Here is a 27,179-nt window from a genome sequence, read left to right on the forward strand (position 1 = left end):
TTGCTTGGCAAAGAGCTCTGCTGAATGACGGCTCCATGAAAATTGTCAGATCGTCCGCTATTCATGCTACTATACCGTCGCTCGTCGAGCTTGTTTGCGAGCCAGCAAACCAACCCGACTGTGGCGCGTTATTCCGCTCCGCGTCTTCCACCCACCCGCCCGCCCACTCGCACTCCATCAAGCGTACAAGGTACGTCAAATTGACCGGCGGTAAGCAGAAGACACCTCTGAGCAAGATCTTGTTTTGTCATCGTCGTTGGGCCGAATGGACAGAGCCACGAATCTGTTGAACGGTGATCGATCGAGCGTTCGTGAGACAATGGTGAATCTCGTTTCAAGTGCCTGCCACTAGACGACGCCCATCTCACGCCGCCGCCGCCCATCGTGTCGGTTGCAGTCTACGACAACTTAGCGTCGAATACTATCGAAAGCAGGACCCGAAAAATTTCACAGTGCAAGAGCAGTAGCAAATCATGCCATTCCGAATCCGCATTAATGACTGACGAGGTGCCTTGGGACTCGGGCCATTTTGTTTCCATTTAGCGAGCGACCAATTTCTAGATTTTCGAATCCGAGTGATTTCTGTGCTACTTCCCGCTCGCTGCAGGAACGATGAATGATGCTTCGAGCAGCTGAGAGCAGAATCGTGCCTTTTTTGGAAGCCTTGACTCTTTGACTTGACTTCTCTGATTTCCTCCCCGAATTTTTCCCCCTTGGGTTACTCCTTGCACGTCCCCGTTCTGCGGGCCAAAGTATTGCAGTAAGGCTGCCTACTTACAGCAGCAAGCTACTGCCAAGGAGCAGACAGGCAGACGAACAGCACCGCGCGCCGCCTGGTCCGACAGAGAGCGGGTTTTGCTCGAGCAATCGCCGATGTCTTCAACGTGAGGGAACGTCGCACTTTCATGGATACGTTGAACTTGTTGTTACGCCCACCACCACGATTGTCATGTGGATGTATCTGTGGACCTCTTCTCTCTCTCTCGACCCAAAGGCTGCATTGTTCGCCTTCAGTTGGTCAGATCACCTTTCTTAACTGTCGTACAGTACTGTTTGGAGCCTTGGAGCAAGCAGCTGGACCCTGAAATGCACGACAATCTTGTTCTTCGGCAAGGGCAAGAAGGAGCGTTGAACCTACAGTAGACGTTAGCCGCCGCTTCCTCTTTTCTTGAATTTATCGTTTAGCAGCATTTGCGCGCGCGTGTACTGCACGGTACTGTATTTCCAGCCCGTGTCGGCATGCCCCGCAAAACGTTGGCTGCAAGCAGGATTCCGCAATGCCGCTGAATTTGCAGTCTTGACCAGACTCGGCCCTGTGCACGCAAAGCAACTTCACTTTTCTCACTGGCCACCACACATAGACGACGACGCCCGACGACGACGACGACAATACAGGCAGTTCTCGATCAAGAGCAAGTCGATCTATAAGACCCCTCAAACGCAGTACACAAGTCGCCACAAAAGGTAGAAGGGCCCAACGCTGTATGGCATTCAAGGCGGTTCTATCTGGCCTATTCCTATCTCGCTCGTCGTCTTCTTGGCCCTGAAATCATCTCCCTGCCTCCTTGGCCTACAAGATACCAGCAAAGGTGCTCCTATGAACCTACCGTCCTCTGCCTCCCACCTCACAGCTTTCTCCCACCCAATCGTCCCACAACGCGTTCGGGATTCTTCCCCGTCCATCTCTTTCGAGCCCGCTCTGCGTCCAGCCACCTCTTTAAGCACGCATAAATACTCCCGCAAGAAGCTTCTAGTAAGCCCCTCCCTGCCTCGACCACATCCTTTACCCCTTCTACATCATGTCTGTCAGCGCTCTGTCCATGTACAAGAGCTGCCCACCCGGCGTCGCATCGGTCAACGGCACAGCTTGCAATGCCGCCACCTGCAACTCCACCTTTGTCGCTCCGGATGCGCGCGTTCTCAAGCCCGTCTCCGATAAGCAGTGTCCTTCGTGCGACGCTGGTTTCGGTGGCATCAATTGCAACGTTTGCCAGTCGGTTGGCTCTTGCCAAGCCCGCAAGTCCTCGCTTGGCCTCGGCACCTCCAACACTCTTTTTGGCAATAACGAAACACTCGTCTGCCACAAGCAACCTTCCGCCGTCACCACGACATACATCGACTGTAATGTTAAGCAGCCCACCGTCAACGGCGTGTACCCGGGCGAGATGCGTATGACGCTGACAAAGACGTACAAGGCCGACTCGTTCTCCGCCACGGGTCTCGCCAGCTGGCCCGAACAGAGCAACACGGCGCTCTCGCAGGTCTGGCTTGACGGTGTCGAGCAGTTCTATTGCCAAGCAGGCGGCTGTTCCGCTCGCAATTCGTCTGCTACCCTCAGTACGCAAGGAGATGCTGCACTCGGGAGCAGTCTGTGGACATGCACCACGCTCCAGTGCTTCTGCATTCCCGGCACCACCATGTGCGGAAAGGGACAGCTCGATCTCTCGCCCGTCATCAACAACCTCAACGGCACGCTCACCATGCCTTGCGACTATGTCGATCCCAACAATGCCACCGCCACGTCGCACTGCGCCTTCCGAGGAGAGCTGCTCAACAACTTTCTCGGCCAAGAAGGTCTTCCCCTCGCCGACTGCCAATTTGGCTCGTGCGTTACGCAGGCCCAGCTCGACAACTTCTACGCGACAGGCTCAGGCGAGGGCGACAGTCAGAAGTCTGGCTCTTCGCTCAGCAACGCCGTTATTGCCGGTCTTGTCATTCTCGGTGTAGCCGTTGCTGCCATCTTGGGCCTGTTGCTGTTCGGCTTCTGGCAGCAGAGAAAGGCAAGACGACTTCCCAAAGGTGCAGGTCGCGGACCTGTGGGTCTTCAATGGGAAAACCTCAACTACTCCGTTCCAACCAAGACTAGTCTTCTCAGACGCCGCAACAAGAAGGCTGAGGATCAGCTTACCGAGGTCCTTCCCACATCGGGCTTCGACGACGATGGCGTCGCACGCCTCGACTGGCCTTCTTCCGGTAGAAATGACTTGACTGTCGTACGTAACAGCGCCGGTCGTATTCAGCCTGGTACCATGGTGGCGGTTCTTGGCCCCTCGGGTGCCGGCAAGACGAGCCTGGTCGAGATTCTGGCCGGGCGACACAAGACCGGACGTGTTTCGGGAACCATCCGTGCCCTCGAAGCTTCCCCCGAACCAGAGACGGAAGCAACGTCGTCGCGACGCGCTATTGGGTTTGTGGATCAGGAGGACGCGCTGCCAGCTTTCTCGACGGTCCGCGAAGCACTCCAGATGGCAGCCGACCTGTCGCTGCCCGACAACGTCTTGCCTGCCGAGAAGCGCGACATCGTCGACAAGGTGATCCAACAGCTCCGACTTGAAGGGGTTGCCAACAAGCGTATTGGGGATGCCAGTCGTCGCGGTCTGTCCGGAGGCGAGAGGCGCCGAGTGTCGATCGGCTGTGCTCTCGTCTCGCGCCCTCGTATCCTGATTGCAGATGAGCCCCTGTCTGGACTCGATGCCTTCTCGGCAACACGCGTCATTTCTGCGCTGCGGGAGCTGGCCGCAGGCTCGCAAGTAGGCAGTACGACGGTGATCGTGACGGTGCATCAGCCGTCGTCCGAGATCTTCTATAGCTTTGATCAGATCATGCTCATGTCGCAGGGAGCTGTGGTATACCACGGATCACCCACGGACTCGCTCACATGGTGCGAGAGACAGGGCGAGCAGTGTCCCGCCGGTCACAACGTTGCGGACCACTTGCTCAAGATCGCCTCTTCTCCCGATGCTTCGGTTAGAAGCAGTTCGCCTCGCGACAAGCCTTCGCGTGATGAGAAGACGAGCAATGTGTCGACTGAGGGCTCGGGGAGTCGAGACGCCAACGGGACTTGCGGGCAGGGCGAAGGTACAGGTCTTGCAGCAGGCCAGTCGTGGGAGAAGGCCGTGGGCGGCGCATCAATGGCCTCGTTCATGACGCAGATGGTCACATTGAGCCGACGCAACTTTATCTCTGCTCGACGCGACCCTGGTGGTGCGCTGGCTCACATTGTGGGGGCGGTCGTCATCGGCCTAATTGTGGGTGGTTGCTTCTACCAGGTCAAGCTGACCATCGCTGGGTTCCAGAACCGCGTCGGGTCGATGTATTTCCTCTTCATCCTGCTGTCCTTTTCGGCGCTCTCGTCGGCGACAGCGCTGACCAAGGCGCGTCCGCTCATGATGCGCGAGCGCGCCAATGGCCTGTACGGCTCGTTGTCGTGGCTGGTCAGCTACGTCGTCTACGATGCGGTACTGTTGAGGGTGATCCCAGCGCTGCTGCTCAGCATCATCCTGTACTGGATGGTGGGCATGAAGCCGCAGGCCAACTACTTTTTCGAGTTCCTGCTCATTGCCGTACTCTTCCATCTCAGCATGGCGCTGTACAACATGCTGCTCGCCGCGCTCATCGAGGATCTCTCCATTTCGATCCTGTTTGCGGGGGTGTTCATCCTGTTCAACATTGGCTTCGGTGGGTTCCTGCTCAACTTGAATGACCTTTCGCCAGCAGTCAAATGGCTGCAGTGGATCTGCCCCATGAAGTACGCGTTGGAGGCGGTGGCCAGTCACGAGCTCAGCGGGCTGCAGCTGATTGATACCGTGGGCGGTGTGAGTGTGACGGCGTCCGTGTCGGTCTTTTCGGGCAATCTGTTTGCCTTCAAGGATGACGCGTTTTACAGGGATCTATTAGTGCTGGCGCTGGCGTTTGTGCTGGGCTTCTTTGTGCTATTGGCGGGTGCGGTGGAGTGGAGGATGCGAGAACGGCGTTGATCTGCTGTTTTCTGCTTTTGGTATGTAGCGGTACTCTTTCCATACACAATTGTGCCGAAGACATCAGATTGTGGCGGCATGCGCAGGCGGCGTGAATCGCGGGCTGCAGATAGTCAAGTGAACAGCCATGCGAATGTGTTGATTAATTTGCAGCGATGCTGGGTTTTACATGACAGGGTCCTGAACAGGCTTGTTGCCTTCCGAACCGGGACCGCCTCGAACGTCGAACTCTGTCATTGCGAAACGAAAAAAAAAAAAAAAAAAAAAAAAAAAAAAAAAAAAAAAACCTTCATCAGCATCTATCGCCACTCCTAACGCTTGAAAGACAATGAAAACTTACCCTTGGGGTCCTTGGTGGGTACCGACTCTCGACCGGCAGCGCCAGGAATTTGAGGCTCGCCCTTCTCGGCGCGCTGGGCGTTGGCCTGTTGACGCTCAGCGTCGTTCTTGAACTGGGCCGAGGCGGCGGGTTCGTTGAAGGTCTTCTCCATTGTTGCTAGTTGAGCGTGTGTGTGAGGTGGGGGCGAAAGGACTCTGGAGGTTATGTGATTGTGAAGACGGAAAGATGCAGTTGGTACAGACGAGCTGCTTATATACGGCTGTACTGAGTCGAGCGAGGAACAGCTGGGCCGAGGCAATGGATTGCTGCTCTTTGACAGCAGCTTGCACCTTGGAGTGCCCTGACATCAGTCAGCAGACGAGCCCGTGTCACGCGAGAAATTTCAGTTCGAATGGGCCTCTTCCATGCCATGCCAACACAGCGCCGAACGCCTGGGCAAGCTCGCAACGTAGCTTGAGATTGCCAAGATCGAAAGGGCCAACGGCGGAGAGACCACATGCGCCGGCATCCGATCTGTGATTTGACGTCAGGCGGTTCAGCTTCGGAAACTTAGCCACTCACAGACAGCCACTCTCTGGCAGTCGTCAGGGTCCATTGTGGGTCGGCAAAGAGCGGACCATCCGGGAGCTGTGATGGTCAGTCAGCAGACTGTCTCAGCGGCGCAAAGTGACAGACGGCGTACCCGACGCATGTAGGGCTGATTCATCGCCGCGTTCGCCGCAATTCATCCGAAAACCATCCTTCACATGTTAGTAGTATTGAGCCAACATTGGAAAAGGAAGAACAGACTGATTGACAGTGCATGACATAATCAGATCAGAAGAGGAAGTGCTGCCCATATTTCAAGTTTCGAGGCTCTCAGTCTCAAGCTCGAAAATTTCTCGAGCAGCGCATTTTTTGGCGTGTGTGGAGAAAGGAAGAAAAAAAAAAAGTCAGGTCGAAATCGAAGACAAACTTCCAATCGACTTCACTTGCTGGCTACACACTGTCGACCATCAACCTCACACACCTCACACACATTCGTTGGTGTTCACCCATACAATATGCCGGCAACACCAAAGTCGACGCCCAAGAAGGCTGCCTCCAATGGTAACAGCAGCAGCAGCACTACGCCTGCTGCCTCGCCATCCGCTACTTCTACTCCATCGCGTCTGACGAGGGCTCAGGCTCGCGCCTCGGGCGGACCCATCAAGACGCCTTCGCCGCTCAAGAAAGGCGGCAGCATCTCGACGCCCAAGGCATCCGCCAAGAAGGCTACTGCTGCTGCTGCTGTCGTCGAGGAGAAGAAGGAGGAGGCCGCATCGCCATCCAAGTCCAAGTCCAAGACGCCCACCAAAGCCACCACCACACCAACCAAGTCGAGCCCCAAGTCGGCTCCTTCATCCAAGAAAAAGTACACTGCCGCTGCTGCTGAAACGGAGTCGCCGAGTAAACTGCCTGCTAGCCATGCCAAGCTGACGCGTAAGCCTACCTCGGCGCTGGCTACTGCTCAGCCTATCCTTGCCGAGTACTCGGAAGAAGAGGACGAGGAGGAGGTGGAAGCAGAAGCAGACGAAGACGAAGACGACGAAGAGTCGGATCTGGAAGAGGGCCAGGATGTGTCCGAGAAGGGCATGCAGCGTCTCATGGCTGCGCTTGGAGATGATGGACTCGACGAGGTAGACATGGCTGCGCTGGATGAGCTCGCTGGCGAGGAAGACGAAGACGAGGACGAGGACGAGGACGAGGAAGAGGAGGATGAAGATGAAGATGAAGATGAAGATGAAGAGATGGAGGCGATGGCAGAGGACAGCGATGATGATGAAGAGGAAGCAGCAGACGAGCAGGACGATGACATCCCACGCGTCATTCCCAACGCAAACGGAGACACGCTGGCCGCCTCGATCGCACGCAGCGGTCTCGTAGAAGCCGTCGAAGACTCCGACGAAGAAGACGAGGAAGAGGAAGCCGACGAGGACGAAGATGAAGAGGAAGCGATTGCATACGAGGACCTGCCCGACGACATCGAGCTCTCAGAACAAGCCAAAGCCTCGCGCACCCAGCGCATCAAGGTCAACAACGAACCTGCCCTCCGTCGCATTTACGAGGACATCCGACTCGACCCGCCCACGTCGACCTCCAAGCTGCCCTGGATCGAGACCATGCGCATCACCTACCCTACCGCCATCTCCAGCGAAGTCGCCGATGTCGAGAACGACCTGGAGCGCGAACTTGCCTTCTATAAGCAGGCGCTGTACGCCGCTGTGGAGGGCAAGAAGCTGGTCCAGGCTTCGGGGACGGCATTTACGCGCCCCTCGGACTACTTTGCCGAGATGGTTAAGACGGACGAGCACATGGAACGCATTCGACAGAAGCTGCTCGACGAGTCGGCGGCGATCAAGGCGAGCGAGGCGGCCAAGAAGCAGCGCGAGCTCAAGAAGTTCGGCAAGAAGGTTCAGGTCGAGAAGCTGCAGGAACGCATCCGGAACAAGAAGGAGCTCAACGAGCGCATTGCTGGTCTCAAGCGCAAGCACGGTTCGCTCGAGGAATCCACAGGCGCTGATGGAGACGAGTTCGACGTGCGTCTGGAAGAAGCCATCGGCGGCGGCAGCGGCGGCGCCGGCAGCGACGCCAAGAAGCCCAAGAGGGCTCCCACAAACAAGGCCAAGATGCCGCGCAACGCGCGCGACGCCAAGTACGGCTTTGGCGGCAAGAAGAAGTACTCCAAGAGCAACACGGCCGAGTCGACCAACGACTTTAGCGTCGGCCCCACCCGCGGCGCCAGGGGCAGCAAGCCCAAGGTCACCTCAGGCAAGGCTGGCTTCCGTCCCAAACAGAAGTCCGGCGCTGCTAAGCGGCCCGGCAAGGCGAGGCGCGCCGGAGGCCACTAAGCTCGTCTCTCCTCGTTGTTACTGTTCGTAGACTCAGCATATTGTTTCGTTATATACACATACACACACACACTCTCTCTCTCAACGATGTGCGTCGTCTGCTACTGCAGCAGTTGTGATGAAGAGTGTCGTGCATTGCCAAAAGAGGAAAAGAAAGCTGTATGTGTCGTGAAGGAGTCAAATGTCAAATGCCGTGTGAGATGTGCGGTGGTGAGAAGTACAAATGCGTGTGTGTATCGAGAAGCGACAAGACGGGTCAATGAGCTCGGGGAAGGATAGTGGTCGTTAAAAGGTCGTTCAACAGTCAAAAATGCAGTTCGTGAGGGTCGGAAGCCAAGAAATGGACGAGGTGTCTAGGCACGGACAGCGCTCTTGTTCACCGCTGAGCTGCTGCCAAACAGCTTCTTCTTGGCCTTGAACCTCGCAGGCGACGGCGGCTCGTCGACGGAATCGGCCAACGACGCCTTCCTCAACGCCGCCGCGGCTGCCGAGATCTCCCTCTGATCGCCCACGTCGGTCGCCTTCGAGTTGCGCCTCGACGCGTTGTGCGGCGACAGCACGGGCTGCGCCCCGCTTGCGCCTGCCACGCCACCCGCCGGAATCGTCAGGTCCTGGCATGTCGGTGGCGCCAACTCGGCACACGCCACGTGCGTCTTGTACGGACAGTCGTCACAGTCCATAAATGGCTTCCAGCCGATGCGTTTGCCGCACACCCAGCACTTGGCGAGTGCGTTGCTGAGCATGACCGCGGGCGGGAGCAGCGAGGGGTAGTAGCTCGTCACTGGCGCTGGTGGGTGCGGGTGCGGGTGCGAGCCGCTAGCCATGGCCTGCTGTGCTGCAGCGACGACGTTGTTGGGCCGACGCGTGCCGTTCTTGACCAGAGTGAAGCGATGGCAGATGGGAATGGATTCGATGAGACCCGAGCTGACCGAGGCGATGGTAGCCAGCGCGATGGATGGGTCCGGTCGATGCGTGCGTGCCGTCATAAATGACTGTGCGGCCGACGTCTCGGCTGATCCCTTTCGAGCTGCTGCTGGCAGAGCCGTAACATCCGCCGAGCCTCGTCGAGCGGGAATCAGCAGCGGGGAATCACCCTGGCGCAGCGTCCTGACAGTCAGCGTCGAGGCACGCTCGTCGAGCATAGCCAGCGGTGCGTGCCTCTGCGTCATCTTGGACGAACGCACGACCGACGTGCTATAGTCGCTCTCTGCATAATCCGCATTGTCAAGCAAGCCAGCCTCCGACTCTTGGCGAATCCTCTCCGCCGCCGCCCCAGGACTTGCCAGCCAGCTGCGATTGATACTAGGAAGCGCCTCGGTCGCGTCTTCGCTCCACCACGGGTTGCCATGTCCAGCCACCTTGAGTGTGCTCGAACCCTTGATCGTACCCGGCGACCTGGCATCGTCCGGCTCGATGCCGATCTTCTCGAGAGCAGCGAGCGCCTCCTCAATCTCATCGCCGCTGTCGTCCGAGTGGGCATTCGAGTGGACGCCGTTGAGTTTAAGTGCACCGTTGAAGCTGGGCAATCTGGGTGGCGCAGCACGCTTGAGCTTGGTACCCAGGATGGACTGGATGGTGGCGCCTCGAACACTGCCGATAGCATAGCGGTTCTCAGCTTCTTCGCGCATGAGCACCTCGCGCTCAATGTCGCGCAGCCTGGAAACCACCTGACGCATCTCGGGACGGTCTCTCGGGTCTTCCTCGACGCAATCGAGCGCGAGCTGGATGAACGCTTCGGGGCATCCCTCGGATGCCATCTCGCGCACCTCGTCTGCATCGAGGCCAAAGCTGGGCATGACGCGCTTGAAAGTGTACGAGTCGACCAGATGGCGCGAGGCAATCTCGGCAAAGATGACGCCGAGCGAAAAGACGTCCGAGGGCAAGCTGAAGTCGACACCGAGGAGGATTTCTGGCGACATGTAGCCATCGGTGCCGCAGTAGCTGATTCGACGCATTTCCTCTTCGTTGCGTGCGGCGATACGCGCGAATCCGAAGTCGCACACCTTGATACGCTCGTTGGCCGTTATGAGCAGGTTCTCGCCCTTGAGATCGCGATGCATGCAGTTGCGTGCGTGCAGATACGCGAGAGCTCGGGCCATGTCCATGGCAAAGCTCATACGCAATCGCCAGGGGAAGGGCTTGCTCTGATCTGCGATGTAAGAGCGGACATTGCTGCCGACGAATTCCGAGATGATGTAGATCCTGCCGTCAGGCCCTGGACTCTTTGTAAGACCGATGTATTGGACAATGTTGGGATGACGGGCTTCTTTCATGAGAACGCATTCGCGCTCAAAGTACTTTTCGACGTCGTATGTGTTGTTGGGGAGGACTTCCTTGATGGCGACTTCGGTGCCGAGGTATTCACCCTTGAAGACGACACCGAAACTGCCGCCGCCGATCCTGACCCAGTCTCCGCCGTTGGGGCCGGAGAGATCGGCAAAGTTGATGACGTCGAATCTGTCCATGACTGCAGCAAGATTGTGGTGTGAGTTTGTCTAGACAAGATCGGGGCTAGAGCTTCCCGTTGTTTCAGCGAGTGTTCGTCGTTTCGATTTGTCGTTATGGTCGTCGCAGAAGAATGCAAGAGCGGGTGCCTTGAGCTAAGCACGTGGTGGAGTAAATAGAGAGGGTTTGCGTAAGTGAAAGGGAAGAAGAAAAGATGTTAGCTAAGGTGCAAGGAGGAGTGGCGGCCAGCGTCGTGGATAGATGCAAGCAAGAGGGGAGGTCACGCGACAGCAATTGCATGGGCAGCCAAACTATATACCATTCTCATGGGCGAACAAGAATCGAACCCAAGAGACCGGACCAACGGGCGTAGATAGCCAGGATGGTATGGCACTCACGTTTGATATTAGAGGAAAGAACCAGATGCGGAGTGAAGCGAAAGCGCTTCTTAGTTGCAGGTCGGAGCTCGGGAGATAAGGTTTGGTGTCTATTATGATGATGGCTTTGGTCGACGTTGGCAATGCAGGGCGAGTTTATCGAAAGGACGAATGTGAGATGAGAAGAGGAAAGAAAGCGTTTGGCGATTGGGATAAGGGCGATGAGAGGCAAGAACGTGGTGCAGGGCGAGATGAAGGTATGCAGGAGGTAGCTAGGGTCCAGGATCAAGGCGGACGCCGGCGGAGTGATGAGAGGAAAGGATGTGGTGGAGTTAAGGCAAGAAGGAGCCGGATGCGGATGCGGACGAGGAGGGTGGAGAGTGGATGCGTAGAAGAAACTTGTTGGTTGCGAGATGCTCAACGAGGCGAGCGGAGACGGAAATTGCTATACAGTAGTAGCAGGATCGAGGAGGAGAAGGAGCAAAGGGCAACACATGTTGGTTGGTTCAGGGGCCAAGCTGCTGAGCAATGCGGTCAGAGAAGGCTCCTGTCAAAAAAGGAAGGTGCGAGACAAAATTCAACTCTGCATACAGTACAAATAAATCAGAAAAACCCTGTACAGCAACCAGGCACAACAACCAGCTCTAGACCCTGACTGACCAGAGGCACAGAGGCAGCCAGCGGAGACTGAATCCGACTTGATGAGAACATCCCGAAGCGGACAAAAAAAAGGCTGCTCTCAACCCCACGCGGAGCTGCGAACCAGACAAAAGCACGGGGTTCGCCTGGTCACCGCGGTAGTTCCTTTCCGTCTGCAAGTTGCATGCACGCTTCTGGTGTGTGAGCAAGAATGCTGCGACCTGAGTCGATATAGAGCCACTTCGAAGCGAACTAGTCTGTCGCTTGAGCACCACCCCGTGACAAGGCATCGCACAGTAACAGACGGGACTCTCTGTGATCACTGTGGACACGGCGAGGTCCCCGAACCCGTCTTCGAATCATTGTCGCTGAACTTGCTCTCAGCGGGATCCGCCCACTACAGCGACTTTCGTCGGTGGCTTGAGAGTTCTATTCACAGAGCGAGCCAACGTCATCGAACGAGTCTTATTTCATCCGTATCCGATGTCGTCGACGATCATCTTTCGTCAGGTCGATGCAGCAAACAAAGGTCGGCGTGCATCGGTTGCTGCTGCTGCTGCTGCTGCTGCTGCTGCGGATGGATGCTGTGAGTCAGAAAGGGGGGCGGGAGGCGAAGGGCGAAGGAAAACAAGCAAGCAAAGGGGAAGCAAAGTGAGCTGGCTCCCTCAACGTCACTCAGGGGCTATGAGAAATGAAACAGACACCGGCAAACACTGTCGTCTCTCTCGCTTAGCTTTCCTTTCCTTGCTTGACAAGACCAACACCAAAAATAAAAAGCAAAATGCACTTCTGGACACATCACTGCTCAACTGCCTGCCTACGGATTCAAAACAAAAAATGGGGGGCTTCCAAATTCGGAGTCGTGCTTGCCAGAGACGCGTCAAGAGTCTACATGCGTAGAAGTTACATCCCACACTTGTTCACTGGAAAGCTCCAAATAGCATCATGGTCTAGCTTGTGGACACTCTGCAGCTAGTACACAGAACGCTTGGAAGCTTGAGTTAGGATCAAGCTTGGCTTGGAAACTGGTCGAGGTGAACGGTACGGATTGTAGAATCGGGTTTCAGCCGCTCGGCCAAATGGAAAATTAACAAAAGGGAAAAAGGCTGCATCTCACCCCTATTCCCGTGTCACTTTCCCGCCACTTTTTCGCACACAACAACCTTGAACCTTCTTCCCTTGGTCACTCTTCACAAATCCCCCCACCAGCACCTCGTCCGCCTCATCCTTTGATCGTCGGCACGCCGAAACGGGCTGTGATCTTGTTCTTTCACACTGTCCTTGCGAATCTGCGTCGACACAAGAATAATCTTGCTCTACTCGCCTCTGCACCAACAAGATAACCCCCCTTTGCGACCGCAATCGCCCCTGTGTGGTTGATTGCTGGAATACAAGCTCTTCACGCTCAAACTTAGTTCCCTTTGTAGAACACACAGACCGGCACACCTTGCAGCTCGATTATCAACTCCGTCGTGCTCGGCCCGCAGCTGCTTCGGTTCGCCATTGCACATTCTCACCTTGTTCAAGGTCCTTCTCTTCACCACTATCCCCAGACTCACATCATATTCACTGCTACCATCCACAATCACCACCTGCTCGACGATCCTACAACGACCATCGTCTCTTGGAGCAGCCGAGACAGAGTTACAACGACTTCTCCTCCACCTAGCAACCGGCGTGCAGCCTCCGCCTCTACTTCATATTGGTGCATCTCAGCTTCGAGCTCGCCTCGACGAGCGAGTTCATCCTGCCAATACAGCCACAGTTGCATCTCCACCGCTGCGCGAGCTTAAAAGATGGTTGCCCTTCAATTGTCCCCGCCGGCATCGCCCTCATCCTGTCGCGCTCCACGATGGCGATCATCGATGCGCAACACCACACTTCTAGCACTCGTGCTGCCACTCATCACTCTCGTCTCTGCACAGAGTTCAGCAGATTCCATTCCCGCAAGATGGGGCCAGGCTTCCGCTCTCGTCGGCTCCTACTTTGTTGTCCAAGGGGGTAAGACGCAGGGCACCACCGGCGGAGGATATACCTACAATTCTGCGCCCAGCGATGCCCAAATGTATTCCCTCGACTTGTCTTCGACTTTCTCCCTGTCTTCACCGCCATGGCAACCAGTCTCGCTGCAACAAGGCACTACCGCCGCGCCGCCTGTCTCTTTTCACACCATCTCTCCCCTCAATGCCACGTCCCTCTTACTCTTCGGTGGAGATGCCAGCCCCCTTGTCCCTGTGCAGACAGGCAATGATTCCGCCTACATCCTTCATCTTGGCGGCTCCAATACCAATCGCACGGTCGCATATCAGCCCGTGCCTGCTGCATGGGACCAACCAATGCGCAGAATCGGCCACACGAGCGAAAGCAATACACAAGGCTCAGTTTGGATTGTGGGAGGCGAGAAAGCAGACGGCTCCGGCATCCAACTCAATCAGCAGTGGAACATCGACTCATCCGCATCTTCACCTTCATTCCAGCTCCTCTCCTCTTCGCCACCTGGCAGTCTCGTAGGAGCCACCTCCACTTTACTCAGTGATGGTACGCTCCTTCTTCTCGGTGGTGTTGACGCTTCAGGCCAACTTCAGTCTATGCAGAACCCCTACGCCTACTCGAGCAAGTCTAGCAAATGGTCTCAAGCCGCCACCCAAACCTCCAACAACTCGTCGCTATCGGCACGTCAGAGCGCCTTCCCTGCACCTCGCCGCAACCACATTGCCGTCAGTCTCCCCAACCAGCGCATTTTCATACAAGGTGGTGCCAGCGCCGATCTCTCCACTGTTTACAGTGATGCTTGGATCCTCGACTGGAGCGCCAACCCACCCGTCTGGACTCTCCTCAACGACACTGGCGGTCCTGGCCCTCGTTTTGGACATTCAGCTGTAGCGTACGGTAGGAACGTCCTCATTTCATTCGGTTGGACAGGTGGAAACGCAGCACCCACAGGACTTCATCTCTTCGACGCAACTTCTTTGACGGCGAGTGCTGTCAGCAAAGGTAGCTGGCAAGGAGGAAGCTGGTCTGAGACCACCTACACTCCCGACCCGCAGGCATCTTCTCCTTCTACTTCAGCTCCAAACTCCGGCTCATCCAGCGGCTCGTCCACCACTGGCTCGTCGACAAGCGCCAACGGCTCCAGTTCAAGCTCTGGGGGCAACGCTCCCTCATCGTCCAGTGACGCGAACTCTGGAAGCGACAGTAGTTCGAGTGGCGGAACCGACACTCAACCGGGCACTTTCCCCACTGGCAATGTTTCGCATGGCGGTGATGGACCTGCCAGCACCGACAGTGACAGTGGCAGCAGTGGTGGGGCCAAGGCAGGCGCCGCTGTTGGAGCGATCGTTGGAGTCGGTCTCGTCCTCGGTGCTGGCTATGCAATCTACCGCCGCCGCTCTCTCAACAACTATCGCCGCTACGGCGACGCATCCGTAGGTCTACTCGGCTTTGCAGGTCGTCGCACAGGCGGCAGCGGCTTTGCAGATGACGATCATCTGATGATGGAGAAAGGGTACGTGCAGAGCGACTACGATCGACCCTATCACCGCGCAGACGGCGGAGCTGAATTGGCAGGTGGCATTGCATACGGCAGAAAGCGTGGACGCAGCGAAGGTTCACCCTGGGCTGCCGCAAATCTAGGCCATGCTATGGAAGGATCAGGGCCACACTTCCGCGAACGCATCGCCATCCTTGCCGGTCGAGGCAAACGGGACACGCAGCTGGGTCCACGCTTCGACATGCTTGCCGACGAAGGTGACGGCAACAGCCTCTTCCGCCCCCATGGCGCCAATGGTTCGGGTCATACTTACGATCACGAGCTCGAAGAGGCCGAAAGTCCCGTGTGGCACGACCGTCATCTTCGCCACCATTCCTACGCCCACGTTGGCGCCGAGGACCTCTCGAGTGGCGATATTGGCCGTCTTCAGCACGAGGGCGACGAGGACCCCACCGAGCTCGACATGTACTCTCCATTTGAGGATAGGCCAGAGGACATGCGAGCGGGGCGTACAATGTTTGCTGCCACTGCAGTGGCCGCAGCAACAAGTGGACGAGGTTATGGAAAGCTGGCGGATCGCGAAATGGACAGCATCGGCTACGATGACGAGCGTCTTTCGTACGATGGCCGATCGGATTTCGACACGCACGAGGATCCGTCATCTGGGCCATCGATTCAGTCTCACAGCACAGCTAGCAAGAGCGATGTGCCCAGCTCGTCGAAATCGCAAGACGTGCTCTCTCCAGGCGGCATTGTTTCCTTTTCCGACGCGAGCAGCCGTGGTCGTCACAGTGGCAACAACACGATGAAGCGCAGTCCGACTTGGTGGGACCGTTTCATGGGCACCTCGAGTATGGAGCGATCCGCATCTGGCCGATTCCTCACCGGCCCCAACGCCCAGATCCCGATTCGAGACCCGGCGCCTCCTCCGCTGAGCGGGTTGGAAGCCATCACCGAGTCGCCTCGCTCGCGCGAAGTGTCTGAAGCTCGACCACAGGATCCATTTGCCGATCTTGGCGGCAAGATCCGGTCCTCTACCTATGCAGGAGGCGAACCCGACGAGATGGGTCGTCGCGTTGCCACCGATGCCAATGGCAACGATGCAGCCGAAGCCTACGCAGCACACGCACAGGGGCACTCGCTGTCCAGCATCGGATCAGCGCGTACGGGTGCTTCGTCACACTTCGAATCGCGACTGCGCGGCATGGACGTCATCCAACGCGTACGCACAGGCAGCAGTCGACGCACCCAATCCACACGCGTTGGAAGCACCATGAGCGACACAGACAGCGAGCCGGCACTGAGTCGCGGACCGACGCTGCTTCGACCTCGCAATGTGGCCAGCTCGGATGCGTTGAGGGAAGAGAGCGACTCGCAGTCCACGCCCGGCTCAGTGGTTTGGAGGCCCGAAGATTTCCTCCCTGGCGCTGGTTCGACCAAGGAGCTGGAAGACTTGGCCGAGGAGGAAGATGTCACGCTTTCCACCAGGGGCAAGGACGGCTCTCCACCACCGCTAGCAGCAAGACATACGCGTCGCCAGTCCAACATCTCGGAAACCCCCTCGATCACACCGCTCACCACCAAACGTGCGCGTCTGAACCCGGTCATGATCTCGCCGCTATTTCCGTCTGCCCACCCGCACCGCCCGAGCCAGCCGCATGCGCTTGCGGCAGCAGGCGCAGGAGCAGGAGCAGGAGCGAAAACGAGCACCAGTGTCAAGGACAAAGTGAAAGCCTTCGAGTCTGCCACCACTGCCGCTGACACCGTGGCGTCATCCGCTTGGACCGCGAGTCTGTCCAGCGCCAAATCGGCGCGTACACCACCGCCACCGCTGATCAGCACGCACACCACCGGTGGTGGTGAGGGCGGTGGCGAAGAACCGCTCGGCGACAGAGCGACGTCGCCCCAGGGATCACAGAGAGCAAAGAAGCAGAAGTACCTCTTGACGCATGGCTTGGCGCCGAAACCTCAGCTCTTTGTTGCAAACCCCGACGCGGGCCGACGCAACACCTCGGACGACAGCCAACCCTGAATCTCGACCCCACAAGGACACTCACTCGTCTCCGTTTCCATCGTCTACTGCACCTGAAAATATTTAAACGAGCACATACAGTAGATGCTCTTGTGTCACCGTTCTTCTGCCCTCATTCTCTCGCATGTATAAGTTACCTTGTCTTTTATCGTCTCACGAACAATGGGTTGCTACGATGGTTCCTCGCCCTCTGCTGCGCGTGTCAGGCGTGTGTGACTCTCCAAACGTCTCTCTCTATCTCTCACTGTGTGTGTCTCTCCATGTCCATCACAGATCACGCAAAACTGACTCCAACGCGTATCCTTTGCATCGCATCGCAATAACTTACATCGCTACAGTGATCCGCACCTCCACCCAGCAACGCGTCCATCTCGCCCTTACGAGCTCACTGCGTCGCATACGCAGGCAGCTGCATGGCGCCCACAATCAGATTCACCGCCTCCTGGTCCAAGTCCTCATTCTGGATCGACAGCGGCCAGATACTCTGGTCGTGCGAGAAGAACTCGGCGATGGCCAACGAGCTTGTCTCCAGCTGTCCCGGGGTAGCCGCATGGTAGCCCATCGTCGTCGTCGCCGTCTGCGGTGGTGGCGCTGTTGCTGTGGCTGCGGCTGTTATCGGAGTGAGTGCGGCTGGGGTGAGGGCAAGAGGGTGGTGCTGGTGGTGCAGCGAGGTGTTGCGCGAGTGCGTGCGGTGGGGCGAGATGCCGAGAGCTGTGGAAGAGTGAGGGTGCAGATGCGTCGAAGTTGTCGAGAGGGACGGCCTCCTGTCCACGCCTTGCGAAGGGTAGACATGGTTCAGGAATCCCGGCGTCCCCGCTGTCCCCGTCCCCGCTGACGCATATGGCGTATGCCCACCGCCAAACGACGCCACCTCTATACCCCCCGCGTGAAAGCCGCCACCACCTCCACCACCCGCCGCCGCCGCCGACGCTGCCGGCTCCTCAAACCCATCCATCCCCCAACTGCCCATCAACGCATCAATGTCAAACGTCAGCCCCGCCGAAATCCCCAGCCCAAACGGCGAATCGCCACTGTGCGTCGACGCAAACTCGTCCGACCCTGCACTCCCTGTCAGAATCCCACCTCCCAGTCCCTCCACTCCCTCGGCCAGCATCATCTGCGCATCTGCATCCGCCTTGGGCGTCGCCTGCAGCGACCGCGCCAGCCGCTTCCGACTCCTTATCCGCGACTTGGCCCACTTGAGCACCATCTCGATGTCCCTGATGGGAGCACTCTGCGCATCCTCGTCCGAGGCGTGCGGGTCGATCTCGCCGCCGTTGCCCGCCGCCTCCTGCTCAAGTGCACGCAGCGGCCATGACGCCCCGGCCCAGTACTGCTGCAGCTTCTGCAGGATCCGCTGGCATGCGCCGAGGTTGATCTCGGCATACGATTTCGTCGAAACCAGCTGGCTCGTCCGGCTCTGCTGTTGCTGCTGTTGCTGTCCAGAGGCACCGCGTGAAGGCGGCCTGGAGGGTGCGGGGGTCGTGCCATGCCCCATGCTACGCAACGCCTCCCTCGCTGCCTCGCGCTCGGCGACAAACGACCGCCCCGCAGGCAAGACCAACTGATCCAGGTACGGCGAAGCAATGATACACCGGTCGTCAAACGCATCGCCCAGCGTCAGGATATCGGCAATCGTCCGCGACGCCGCCGCACTCGCCACTGGCGCAAAACTCGGCAGCAAGGGCGCCGACTCGACGGTAAACTTCTTCATCAGCGCCGGTCGATCCAACAAGCCGATGGTCGACTGGAACAGCACATGAAGATACACAAACCCAGGGCTCTGGTTGTGCGCTGCACTCTTCTGAAACGTTTGCACGTTGAAGTGCAGGTTGGCGGGCAGGTCCGAATAGCTCTGTGCGAGCTCGAACCACATGCGCGTCAGATCGCGCTTCGTCGTCTCGGCGTCGATGGACGACTCTTCCTTCTCGCGCCGGTTGAGCAGCTCGCCCATGCGGCCCCTCAGCATGAGGATGCGCACCACATGCCCAAACACCACCGTTTCGTCCTTCATATCGCTAGCCTCGCTGAGCCTGGGCAGCTCAATATCGATCTCAGTCTCGCGGATCGACACGGGACGGCCCGTCCCGAACGTGGTGATGCGATCGAGGCCGATGACGGCCCAGAAGAGCAAACGTGCCTTTTCCTGGTGCTTTTCGTTGGGAATGCTCTGCACGCTTACCTCATGCTGCAAACCTAGATCCTGTGCCATGCGCAGCGCCATGCCGACATACATCCACAGGCCCGAGTCGCTACCCGCAGCAAACTCGGAATAGCTCAGCAGAATGAGCACCTCAATCACCTCGATCGACGGGAACGACAGCAGCGGAATGATGAGGATCTTGGCCATCTCGCTGAAGGGGTCGCCGGAAGACTTGCGCGCCACTTTGCGAAGCTCGGGTCGATTCGAGAAACGCGCTGCCACAGCACACACCGCGTTGGCGAGGATCGCCGGCATGGACCCACTCTCGACGCCATTCCTGAGTTCATCAGCCTCCATCCAGGGGCACCAGGACGGCTTGAAGTGCGTCAAGAACAGCGACACGAGATGCTCGAGAATGTCTTTTCTCGGGTACCTGGGTCGGTTGATCTCGAACAGCTCCCGTGTGACCGAAGACGACGCCTTGTTGTCGAACCGATTCCCGGGACTGGCCAGTTGTGCCGGGTGCGGCGAGAGCACCGCCGGCTCGTCCAACGCTTTGCCTGGCGTGCGCGAGTCGTCGTCATCGCGAATGGTAAATCCAAAAGTGGTGTTTGTGCCCGAGACGCCGCTGGTGGACTCCAAGGCTGGCGCCAGCTCGTCCGTCCCAGGCACTTCCGAGTCTTGCAACACTCCGACTTTTATCTTTCGGTAGCCGGGCGTGTTTGCTGTAGTACCAAACCATCGGAAGAAGGGAAGAACAATCTTGGGCCGCGCTTGCGCCACAGGTTCGTGCTCCTCCTGGACTTGAGTGGGCTCCGGTTCGTCTTCCGGTCTCGCCGCCCCGCTGCGCTGCCACCTTTCGATACCATCACGAAGCTCGGCAGAAACATCGCGGCGAGGAGTAGCTGCCAAATCGTTTGAATCCCGATGGTGATCGATGGGAGGCCGTTCTGGCCCGTCGAGCTTGTTGATCGAGGCCGGGTCTGAAGAGTGGCCGTAGTATTCGAGCGACATGGGGTCAACGGGCTGACTGGGCAGCCTGCGAGGGCTTGGACCCGACATCTTGCGTCGAGGCCGAAAGTCGTCGACGGTGGGAGGAGCGGCATTGAGCGGTCGAGGTGCTGCGAAGACGGTGGCAGAGCGGCCTGATCTGTTGGAAAGGACGCTGCCGTCGCTGGGAGAATGCTGCTGCAGGAAGAGGGAAGACGCACTGGGTGGACCTGGAGGATGACCGTAGTACGAGGGGTCGTGCGAGTGGCTGAATGCGTCCATAGATGCGCCGTGAGGATCGCTGACGACCGGATGATTGAGCCGGTGGTGTCGGAAATCTGTATCAAAGGCATCATTATGCGTGGAAGTGGTATCTGAACGTCGTCGAGAAGCTTGCGAGGAAGAGGAAGGCATCCTTGCGAAAGAAGCGTGAGACCTCTTTGGTGGAGGTGGTGGCGAGGCCATAGTCGAGGATGTCGAGTTCTTCATCGATGTCGGTGTGACTGGCACGGGTAAGGGAGCAGCCAGGTTGGTGGGATTGGCAAAGGAGCGAAAGACGGCCTTTGCTTTTGGCTTGCCTGAGGATAGCGCAACCTCAGTGTGCTCCTCCTTGTGCTGAAACTCGACAGTTTCGCCCTCTTGCTCCGACTTTTTGCGTTTTGGTGCTTTGGGCCGTGAGGATTCATCAGCGTCTTCATGCGACTTGCGAGAGCCCTTTTTGGACGCAATAGTCCTTGCATTGGTGCTCGGGGGGCCACAGTGGGCAAAACGAGCAGCTCTAAGCGCAGGAGCGAGATCGTCGACTCTGAAGAGACACTGCTTGCCGGATGCGAGGCAATTCTGGCAGACGGGCGCGTCGGGCGAGAGGAGGCAGCGCACTTTCTTGGCACGACAAGCTTCGCAGGCACTGACGGGACGAGTGCGCTTTTTGGGTTCGGATCCTGATGCGGAAGCGTGGTCCGACTTTCTGGCTTGTGATTTAGACAGCTTGTTCTTTGCTGCTGGAGTGGATGGTCCCGCGGATGCGACGGAAGCCAACGTCTCGGCGGCTGCCATCATGGCGTAGGACGTCATCATGGTAGGCGGGAGGCAAGGTATTGAAGATGTATTCGAGCCGTTCTTCAAGATGCGTGAAGAGCTGGCGAGTCTTTACAGAGTCATTGGCGGCGTGGCTTGAAGTGCGTCAATAAGTGGAAGGGCTGCTCGCAACCACGGTGCAACTGCCGGAGATGATGAACTGGTACTCCAGAAAGAGCTTCCACAAGATGTCTGTTGAGCTAAAATGCGAAGCTGACAAGGGTATGAAGGCCCATCAACGTCTTCGATGCTGATCAATGATGTGCTGGCAATGACTCGACGGCACACGCTTTGGCTCGATGAGGCAATCACACGATAGGAAGATATGTTGTCTCCCGAAGTCACGGTCGGGTCTTGCTGTGTCTCGTGCGGTGCGGTGCGGCGTTTGAAGATATGGAGCTCAGCTGCGTGGCGTCGGTTGTCGGCGGGGCACAATTGAAGATGCAGTGGAGAAATGAGCTTAACGATGATAGACTTGTAGAGCTAGTTTACTGTACTAGTCGACGGGTATCGGGAGGTGTGCCTGCTGCGACGCGATGTCGTGAGGAAGGGGGACTGGTATGGTGGTGGCTGGTGGCGAGAGAGAGAGAGAGAGGGAGGGAGAGAGAGAGAGAGGCGTAGATGGCGCCAAAACAGGGTCCGCAGAGCAATAGTTGCAAAAGCGAGAGACACACAGACACTCAAGCGGAGTTGAGCACCAACGGCGGCTCAGCACGCAGAAATTTCCGACGTGTGGGGGTCGAATGCACCAGGATCCATCACAGCCGTGCTTCAATTCCGCTCTTCCTCGCCCTTTCGGAGCACGGCCGAGATGGGGTGACTAGGTATCTCACGCTCACCAAGCAGCCACTGCGGCTATTCCGACCGAAGGCTCTTTGATGCTGCCAGGCGGGCAGGCAGACCACGTTTGCGGAGAAACGACGGCAGAGGAGAACCAATCAATTCATGCCATAGACAGAAGAGCTAGGCAAAGGCATACTGTGTGCCAGTCGACCAAGCCGACCGGCCAATTTGGAGAGAGGAAGGAGAGCAGAGACCGGGATGTATATTGCCACGCCGTTCGGACTGAATGCATCCGAGCCTCTTTTGCAGCGCTGCAAACCCCCACACTGCGAAGAACAAATCCCGACCCCTCTTCTGCAAACTCGCTTAATACACGCCAAGCTGCTCTTCTCTCGGTGCCTGTACACGTTGAGGTTGGGGACTGCTACACCGACTTGCCACGCAGAAAATCATATGACTTGGTTCTTGAATGGAGCCATCGTATTGGCGTTGCAGAGGTGCTGCCGTGTGCCCGCCCGATGTTGGCGTTGCGGGCAAACAGACGCGGAAACCTCGTAGTGTCGCATGCATAAAGCGAGCACTTTTCGAGAGCTCGAGAGATTCCCGAAAAAAAAGCTCTTGCATCGCAACCCCGCTATGCATGCACACTGCTCTCATGCCTGTCTGGAGGGCGGGCAGAGATTGCCGACACGTCCGCTACCAAGCCGGACCCTCAAGCTCAGGTCCTCCCTCACCCTGTTCCTCATCTTCGACCTCTCATTCTTTGCATTTGGCCACAGCAGCCAGCAAAAGAACTTCTTCTCCAGTCCAGACCCCTTGCTGACCAGGAACGGCCTTCGGCTCTACACCCGCACCCTTGTGGTGACTCAGAGTAAGGTGACTGAACGTTTTGCTCTTCCCGCGGCCTTCAAGCGCTCGTCGACAGATCCCGTACTCGATGGCATGGCATTGCTACAGTCGTCCGCAACAGCTACAGGTCACGGCGTTTGGGGGCTCTTAATTGCATTGCGCATTGTGCATCATTGCCGAACATACTTGAGCCCTGTGTTGTCGCGTGGCCTTCCCGCCTCGGCCTCAAACGGCACCCCTCGATCTAGCGCCGTACCGTCCCCTGGCGTTGATCTGCCGTATACGTCCGGCCAATGATCGACTTTCGAAGTGTTTCGAATGCCTAGCTTCCTACCACGCCGACTGAATTCTGACTTCCCCTTCTCGCCCAGGCCGGTTCGCTCGTCTCTCCCTAGTCGTCCACGTACTCCTCGTCGTTGTCCTCGTCCTCGTCGTTGTCATCGTCATCGTCATCTTCCTCATGCTCTTCGTCAGTCAACGAGTTCAGCGACGTGCTCATGATCGCACTTGAAATGGAAAACCTGCTTCGTCTACTCTTACCCTCCCCTGTTTCTCTCTCCCTCGAGCGCCAGTGGGAGTCGCCTGTCGGCGTATCATCTTCCAACGGCTCGATCCCCTTGATCGACGCCAGAGCCTCAGCTGCCGGTAGGTGACTGCCAGACAGCTGACGCGAATCTTCTGCGCGTACGGACGCCGCAAGGTCCTGTCCAAATGCTAAGCCTGTTTGGAAGCTTGACCCTTCGCCCACTCCTCTGTTTCTCGTGTCCCCTCTGGCGTCCCACTGGAGTTGGCGCGTTTGCATCTCGATGCGTGCTCGTTTCGAATCTCGTGCTTCGCCTGGACAGTCCGTGTCGGACCGGACAGCGGAGGCTTGAAGGTATACCGGCTCGTGCCGCGCCCACATCTGGTTAGCCTGCATCGCGGAGAGTCCCAGTGTCGTTCTCGGGTCGTTTGCGTAATGCGCTGAAGCTCGTTCCTGACCGCGATTCTGCGTAGAACCCAGACTGTCCACAACATGCGCACCCTGCTGTGCTCTATCAAGCACGCTCTCACCATACACCATTGACGGCCCTGCCTTGGACACCCCACCCCCACCGTCTGCAGCCATCCTCAGCCCCTCAAGTCTCTCCGGTGTCGCCGACGCCAGCACGCTGAAATCTACATGGTTCGCGCCTCGCCACGCAGGCGCTTGCTCTTGATACGCCAGACGAAGGTTTAGGTTTCCGCCATGCCAGTTGGCTTGGGACGAGATCGCTGCTTCTGGTCGGTCGTAGCGGCTCATGGGTAGGGGACCTGGGCCGAACCTCAGAGGTCCTTTCGATGACGGGGGGGCCAGATTCGTATGTATGTACGGCGGGGTCGGGTAGGCAGCCATCAGTCCACTGTGGTACGCTTCTGAGCTGATAGTGGGATACGGTGACGTTTGCCACTGTGCTGAGTTGCCAAGCATTGAAAATATCGACTCATTCGTAGGTGAGCAGTGCAGCCGCACCGGCTCGTAGGGCAACACTTCGGGCAGCGCTTCCTCCGTCGTCCCATGACCTTCTCTCTGCGGCTCGCCAGCCTCCTCCCGAGCACACTGCGCAAAGACCTCGAGAGCAAAAGACACGTCCGGCTGTATACCGAGCTTCTCTATCCGCCCCTTAATCCTCTCTACCATCCCTAGAACGTGTCCGGGCCTCCTACCTTGCTTCGGGATATTGTCAAAGCACTCTTGGATCGCGCTCAGGATTCCGAGCACGTTACCCAGCTTCTCGGCAACCATCTGCTGAGCCTCCGGCGACCAAATTACCACTTCCGACGTATCAAACGAGTCGGGGACCCCATCAGAATCGATGTGAGCCAGAAGCAGCTCGAACGTCAGCGCGATTGTCTCGATCATTGTAAGCACGATCCGGTGCCCGTCCATCGTATCTGCAAAATAAGCCACGCCAAAGTGGGAGCATTTTGCCGTACCAGCGGTCCTCGTAATTGTGGTTGGATCCACGTTGTCCTTCGAGTCACTGAAGGTATCTCGAAGCTGAAGTGTGATTGCCGAGCAGACCTTGACGATGTTGATGACGCTCTGCTCGCTAATTGAGATGGGAGGGTGTTTGAACTGAAAGCAGGCGAATAGGGCGGTTAGGGAGATGAGTGCAGCCGCTGAGGGCTCGACGGAAGATCCAGATTGCAAAAGTCTGGCCTGTGTGAGGATCGCGTTCACTTTTACTGTAGCTTCGTCATACAGCGCTGTATCCGGTAGTGTGCCTGTGTCAAAGACTCCGTTGGCGACCTTCCATTCGTGGAACGTGTCTGCGAGACTACCAAGAACGCGGTCTATACTGCGCAAAAGCGTCCACGACCTCTGGTACGCTTCCATTGCCGAAATTTTGCCACTCGTGCTGTCAAGCTCCAAGATCTTCGATGTTGACGAGGAGGAGGAGGAGGAGGGATCGTGGGCCTGCTCAGAAGCAACACAGGATTTCATCGACGTGTGTGCCTGAATTGGACCAAGGTGGAGCTCCAGCCAAAGAAGCATAAGATGCGCAATCGTGTGCATGTTGTCGAGCTCCTCCGCAACGACGAGCGAGAGATCGACGCCGTTTACGTGGCAATCGGGCCGTGTCTCTTCCCGCTCCCTTGCGGCATGGACTTGATGGATCATGCCGCAGATCATGGTCCACCACGTGGCCGCGCGTCTGTTTTCGTCAGATGGGGCACGCAAACATCAGAGACCGACTCCTGGTTCTACTCAATGAGCTCAGCCGACGTGAACTAGCGCGGAGAACTCACTTGATGAGACCGTGCGTGAGCTCGTGCCAAGCCAAAAGCATCATACACTGCGCAGACGTGTGAAGGCCTGCGGCCTTGAGCGAGCCGAGCTTGGTACTGCAGAGAGCACTGGTGGTCCTCCTGACGAGCTCGTCCATGTTGGGAAAGCCATGCGGTTTCGCATGCTTGCTCGGACCATTCTGCGAAAGGGCTTTCTTGACCCCAAGGCCTGCGAGGAGGATGGCGTCGTAAAGCGCCTTGTCATGTGCTCTTTCGTCGACGTCTCCGAGGAAAATCTGCGCGGAAGCAACGGGATAGGAAGACGAGGTTGTGTGTGTGAGACATCTTTTGCATGTTCTCAATCACGAAATCCTTTCTATCTCGTCAGGCCGCCACAGATTACTTACAGTACGACACACGATCAGTGCCAGGAAAGGATGACTGTTGAAGGCCAGCTCGTAGAGCTGGGGATGTCGGAGCACTTCGTCCTCCTTGTAGACTCGGGGAGGTTGTGCTGTAAATCTACATCGTCGGTCACAAATTGATCAGGCCGTCAGTTTTGCGCTTACTCTTTGGCTCGACAGCGTACATGCCAGACTCACCGTTGGAAACTATCAGAACGATCCGAGCTTTGCCAGTCCTGCAAATGCAAAGATTCCGGAGTGGAAATTTGAAGTCGCTGACCAAATGGCAGAGACTCGGCGACCTGTGAGCGCAAACATTCGCAAGGGGAAGGTTCGGTAAGAATTTCCGACCGTTGAGCAGCGGTATCGTACCCAGATACTTACGAGAGAGTTAACGGTCATTTGCAACATCTGAGAAAGACCATGTTGAAACTGGTGTTGACCAACGAACAAGCGTCTCTGAAATGAGCCGAATGACCTGGCGAAAGCAATGCAAGCGATGCAGAGAAGTCCGGAGATACTCACATCAACAGTGACAACCTTCAGCTGGCTGTTGTTGGCCGGGGCTGTTTCGGATCTTCTTGATCTTGAGCCTTCTGCTTTGGCAGCCCAATGATGCTTGAGGTAGCGTGCGCGAAATCGAGCAACTAGGGTGAGTCTCGCCACCACGAACAAATGAAGTGACAGTACGAGAACTTACCTTGTAGAGAACGACAAGTTCTTGATACACGGTCGTTTCGCGGCTCGAGGCAGGAAGCGGAAGAGAGCTGGAAATACGCCTAATAGCGAGTTGAGCATTCACCTCTTGCTTTCGGACGTTGACAGGACCGTTGTCGTAGATGCCTGAGTAGTAATGTGAGCGAAGCAGCAGGCGTGTCAGTTGAGCCATGTTCCATGAGAGCGGCCAGGCTTGCGAAGCTGGCTTACAAGGTTTGTTCTTCTCTTTACAGGTTTGACACCAAGGTCGATCCTGCAGTGAAGAAGGGTCAAAATCAGAAAGTCAGCATCGCCCAGCTGATGAGCAGTGCTACTGTACCTTCGCGGCACTTACTCCCGAACATCTTGAACGTGCAGCAAGTCGATGAAAAGGAATGGGTAAGAGAACGTTAGTCAGTTCACAGTGCAAAAAAGCAGAACCTACTCGCTTCCAAAGTGAGGAAGGGTAGCAACTTACTTCATCTTCCGTCCACGACTACCGAGACAGACGATCAATAGAGTAGAAAAGGTGGTCA

General features: G+C 57.2%; 7 protein-coding genes across 7 annotated transcripts; 3 read left to right on the forward strand and 4 right to left on the reverse strand.

Moving 5' to 3' along the window:
* Positions 1-1,799: 1,799 nt before the first annotated feature.
* Positions 1,800-4,757, forward strand: EX895_000364 (uncharacterized protein; the record flags this gene model as incomplete). The annotated part of the gene is made up of 1 exon (XM_029880965.1): positions 1,800-4,757. The coding sequence occupies one exon, from the start codon at positions 1,800-1,802 to the stop codon at positions 4,755-4,757; it is 2,958 nt and encodes a 985-aa protein (XP_029742351.1).
* A 165-nt stretch (positions 4,758-4,922) lies between these two features.
* EX895_000365 (uncharacterized protein) lies at positions 4,923-5,248 on the reverse strand (the record flags this gene model as incomplete). The annotated part of the gene is made up of 2 exons (XM_029880966.1): positions 4,923-4,987; positions 5,098-5,248. 2 exons carry the CDS (start codon positions 5,246-5,248, stop codon positions 4,923-4,925), a joined length of 216 nt encoding a protein of 71 aa, XP_029742352.1.
* Positions 5,249-6,140: 892 nt separating this feature from the next.
* On the forward strand, positions 6,141-7,967 carry EX895_000366 (uncharacterized protein; the record flags this gene model as incomplete). The annotated part of the gene is made up of 1 exon (XM_029880967.1): positions 6,141-7,967. One exon carries the CDS (start codon positions 6,141-6,143, stop codon positions 7,965-7,967), a length of 1,827 nt encoding a protein of 608 aa, XP_029742353.1.
* Positions 7,968-8,320: 353 nt separating this feature from the next.
* On the reverse strand, positions 8,321-10,432 carry EX895_000367 (uncharacterized protein; the record flags this gene model as incomplete). The annotated part of the gene is made up of 1 exon (XM_029880968.1): positions 8,321-10,432. The coding sequence occupies one exon, from the start codon at positions 10,430-10,432 to the stop codon at positions 8,321-8,323; it is 2,112 nt and encodes a 703-aa protein (XP_029742354.1).
* A 2,861-nt stretch (positions 10,433-13,293) lies between these two features.
* Positions 13,294-16,950, forward strand: EX895_000368 (uncharacterized protein; the record flags this gene model as incomplete). The annotated part of the gene is made up of 1 exon (XM_029880969.1): positions 13,294-16,950. The coding sequence occupies one exon, from the start codon at positions 13,294-13,296 to the stop codon at positions 16,948-16,950; it is 3,657 nt and encodes a 1,218-aa protein (XP_029742355.1).
* A 385-nt stretch (positions 16,951-17,335) lies between these two features.
* EX895_000369 (uncharacterized protein) lies at positions 17,336-21,160 on the reverse strand (the record flags this gene model as incomplete). Its single annotated transcript, XM_029880970.1, has 1 exon — positions 17,336-21,160. The coding sequence occupies one exon, from the start codon at positions 21,158-21,160 to the stop codon at positions 17,336-17,338; it is 3,825 nt and encodes a 1,274-aa protein (XP_029742356.1).
* A 2,023-nt stretch (positions 21,161-23,183) lies between these two features.
* EX895_000370 (uncharacterized protein) lies at positions 23,184-26,349 on the reverse strand (the record flags this gene model as incomplete). Its single annotated transcript, XM_029880971.1, has 5 exons — positions 23,184-25,470; positions 25,565-25,839; positions 25,951-26,065; positions 26,146-26,249; positions 26,332-26,349. The coding sequence occupies 5 exons, from the start codon at positions 26,347-26,349 to the stop codon at positions 23,184-23,186; spliced, it is 2,799 nt and encodes a 932-aa protein (XP_029742357.1).
* Between the last annotated feature and the right edge of the window lie 830 nt (positions 26,350-27,179).

The sequence above is a fragment of the Sporisorium graminicola genome, chromosome SGRAM_1, assembly GCF_005498985.1.
Source record: "Sporisorium graminicola strain CBS 10092 chromosome SGRAM_1, whole genome shotgun sequence".
NCBI classification, from domain to species: Eukaryota; Fungi; Basidiomycota; class Ustilaginomycetes; order Ustilaginales; family Ustilaginaceae; genus Sporisorium; species Sporisorium graminicola.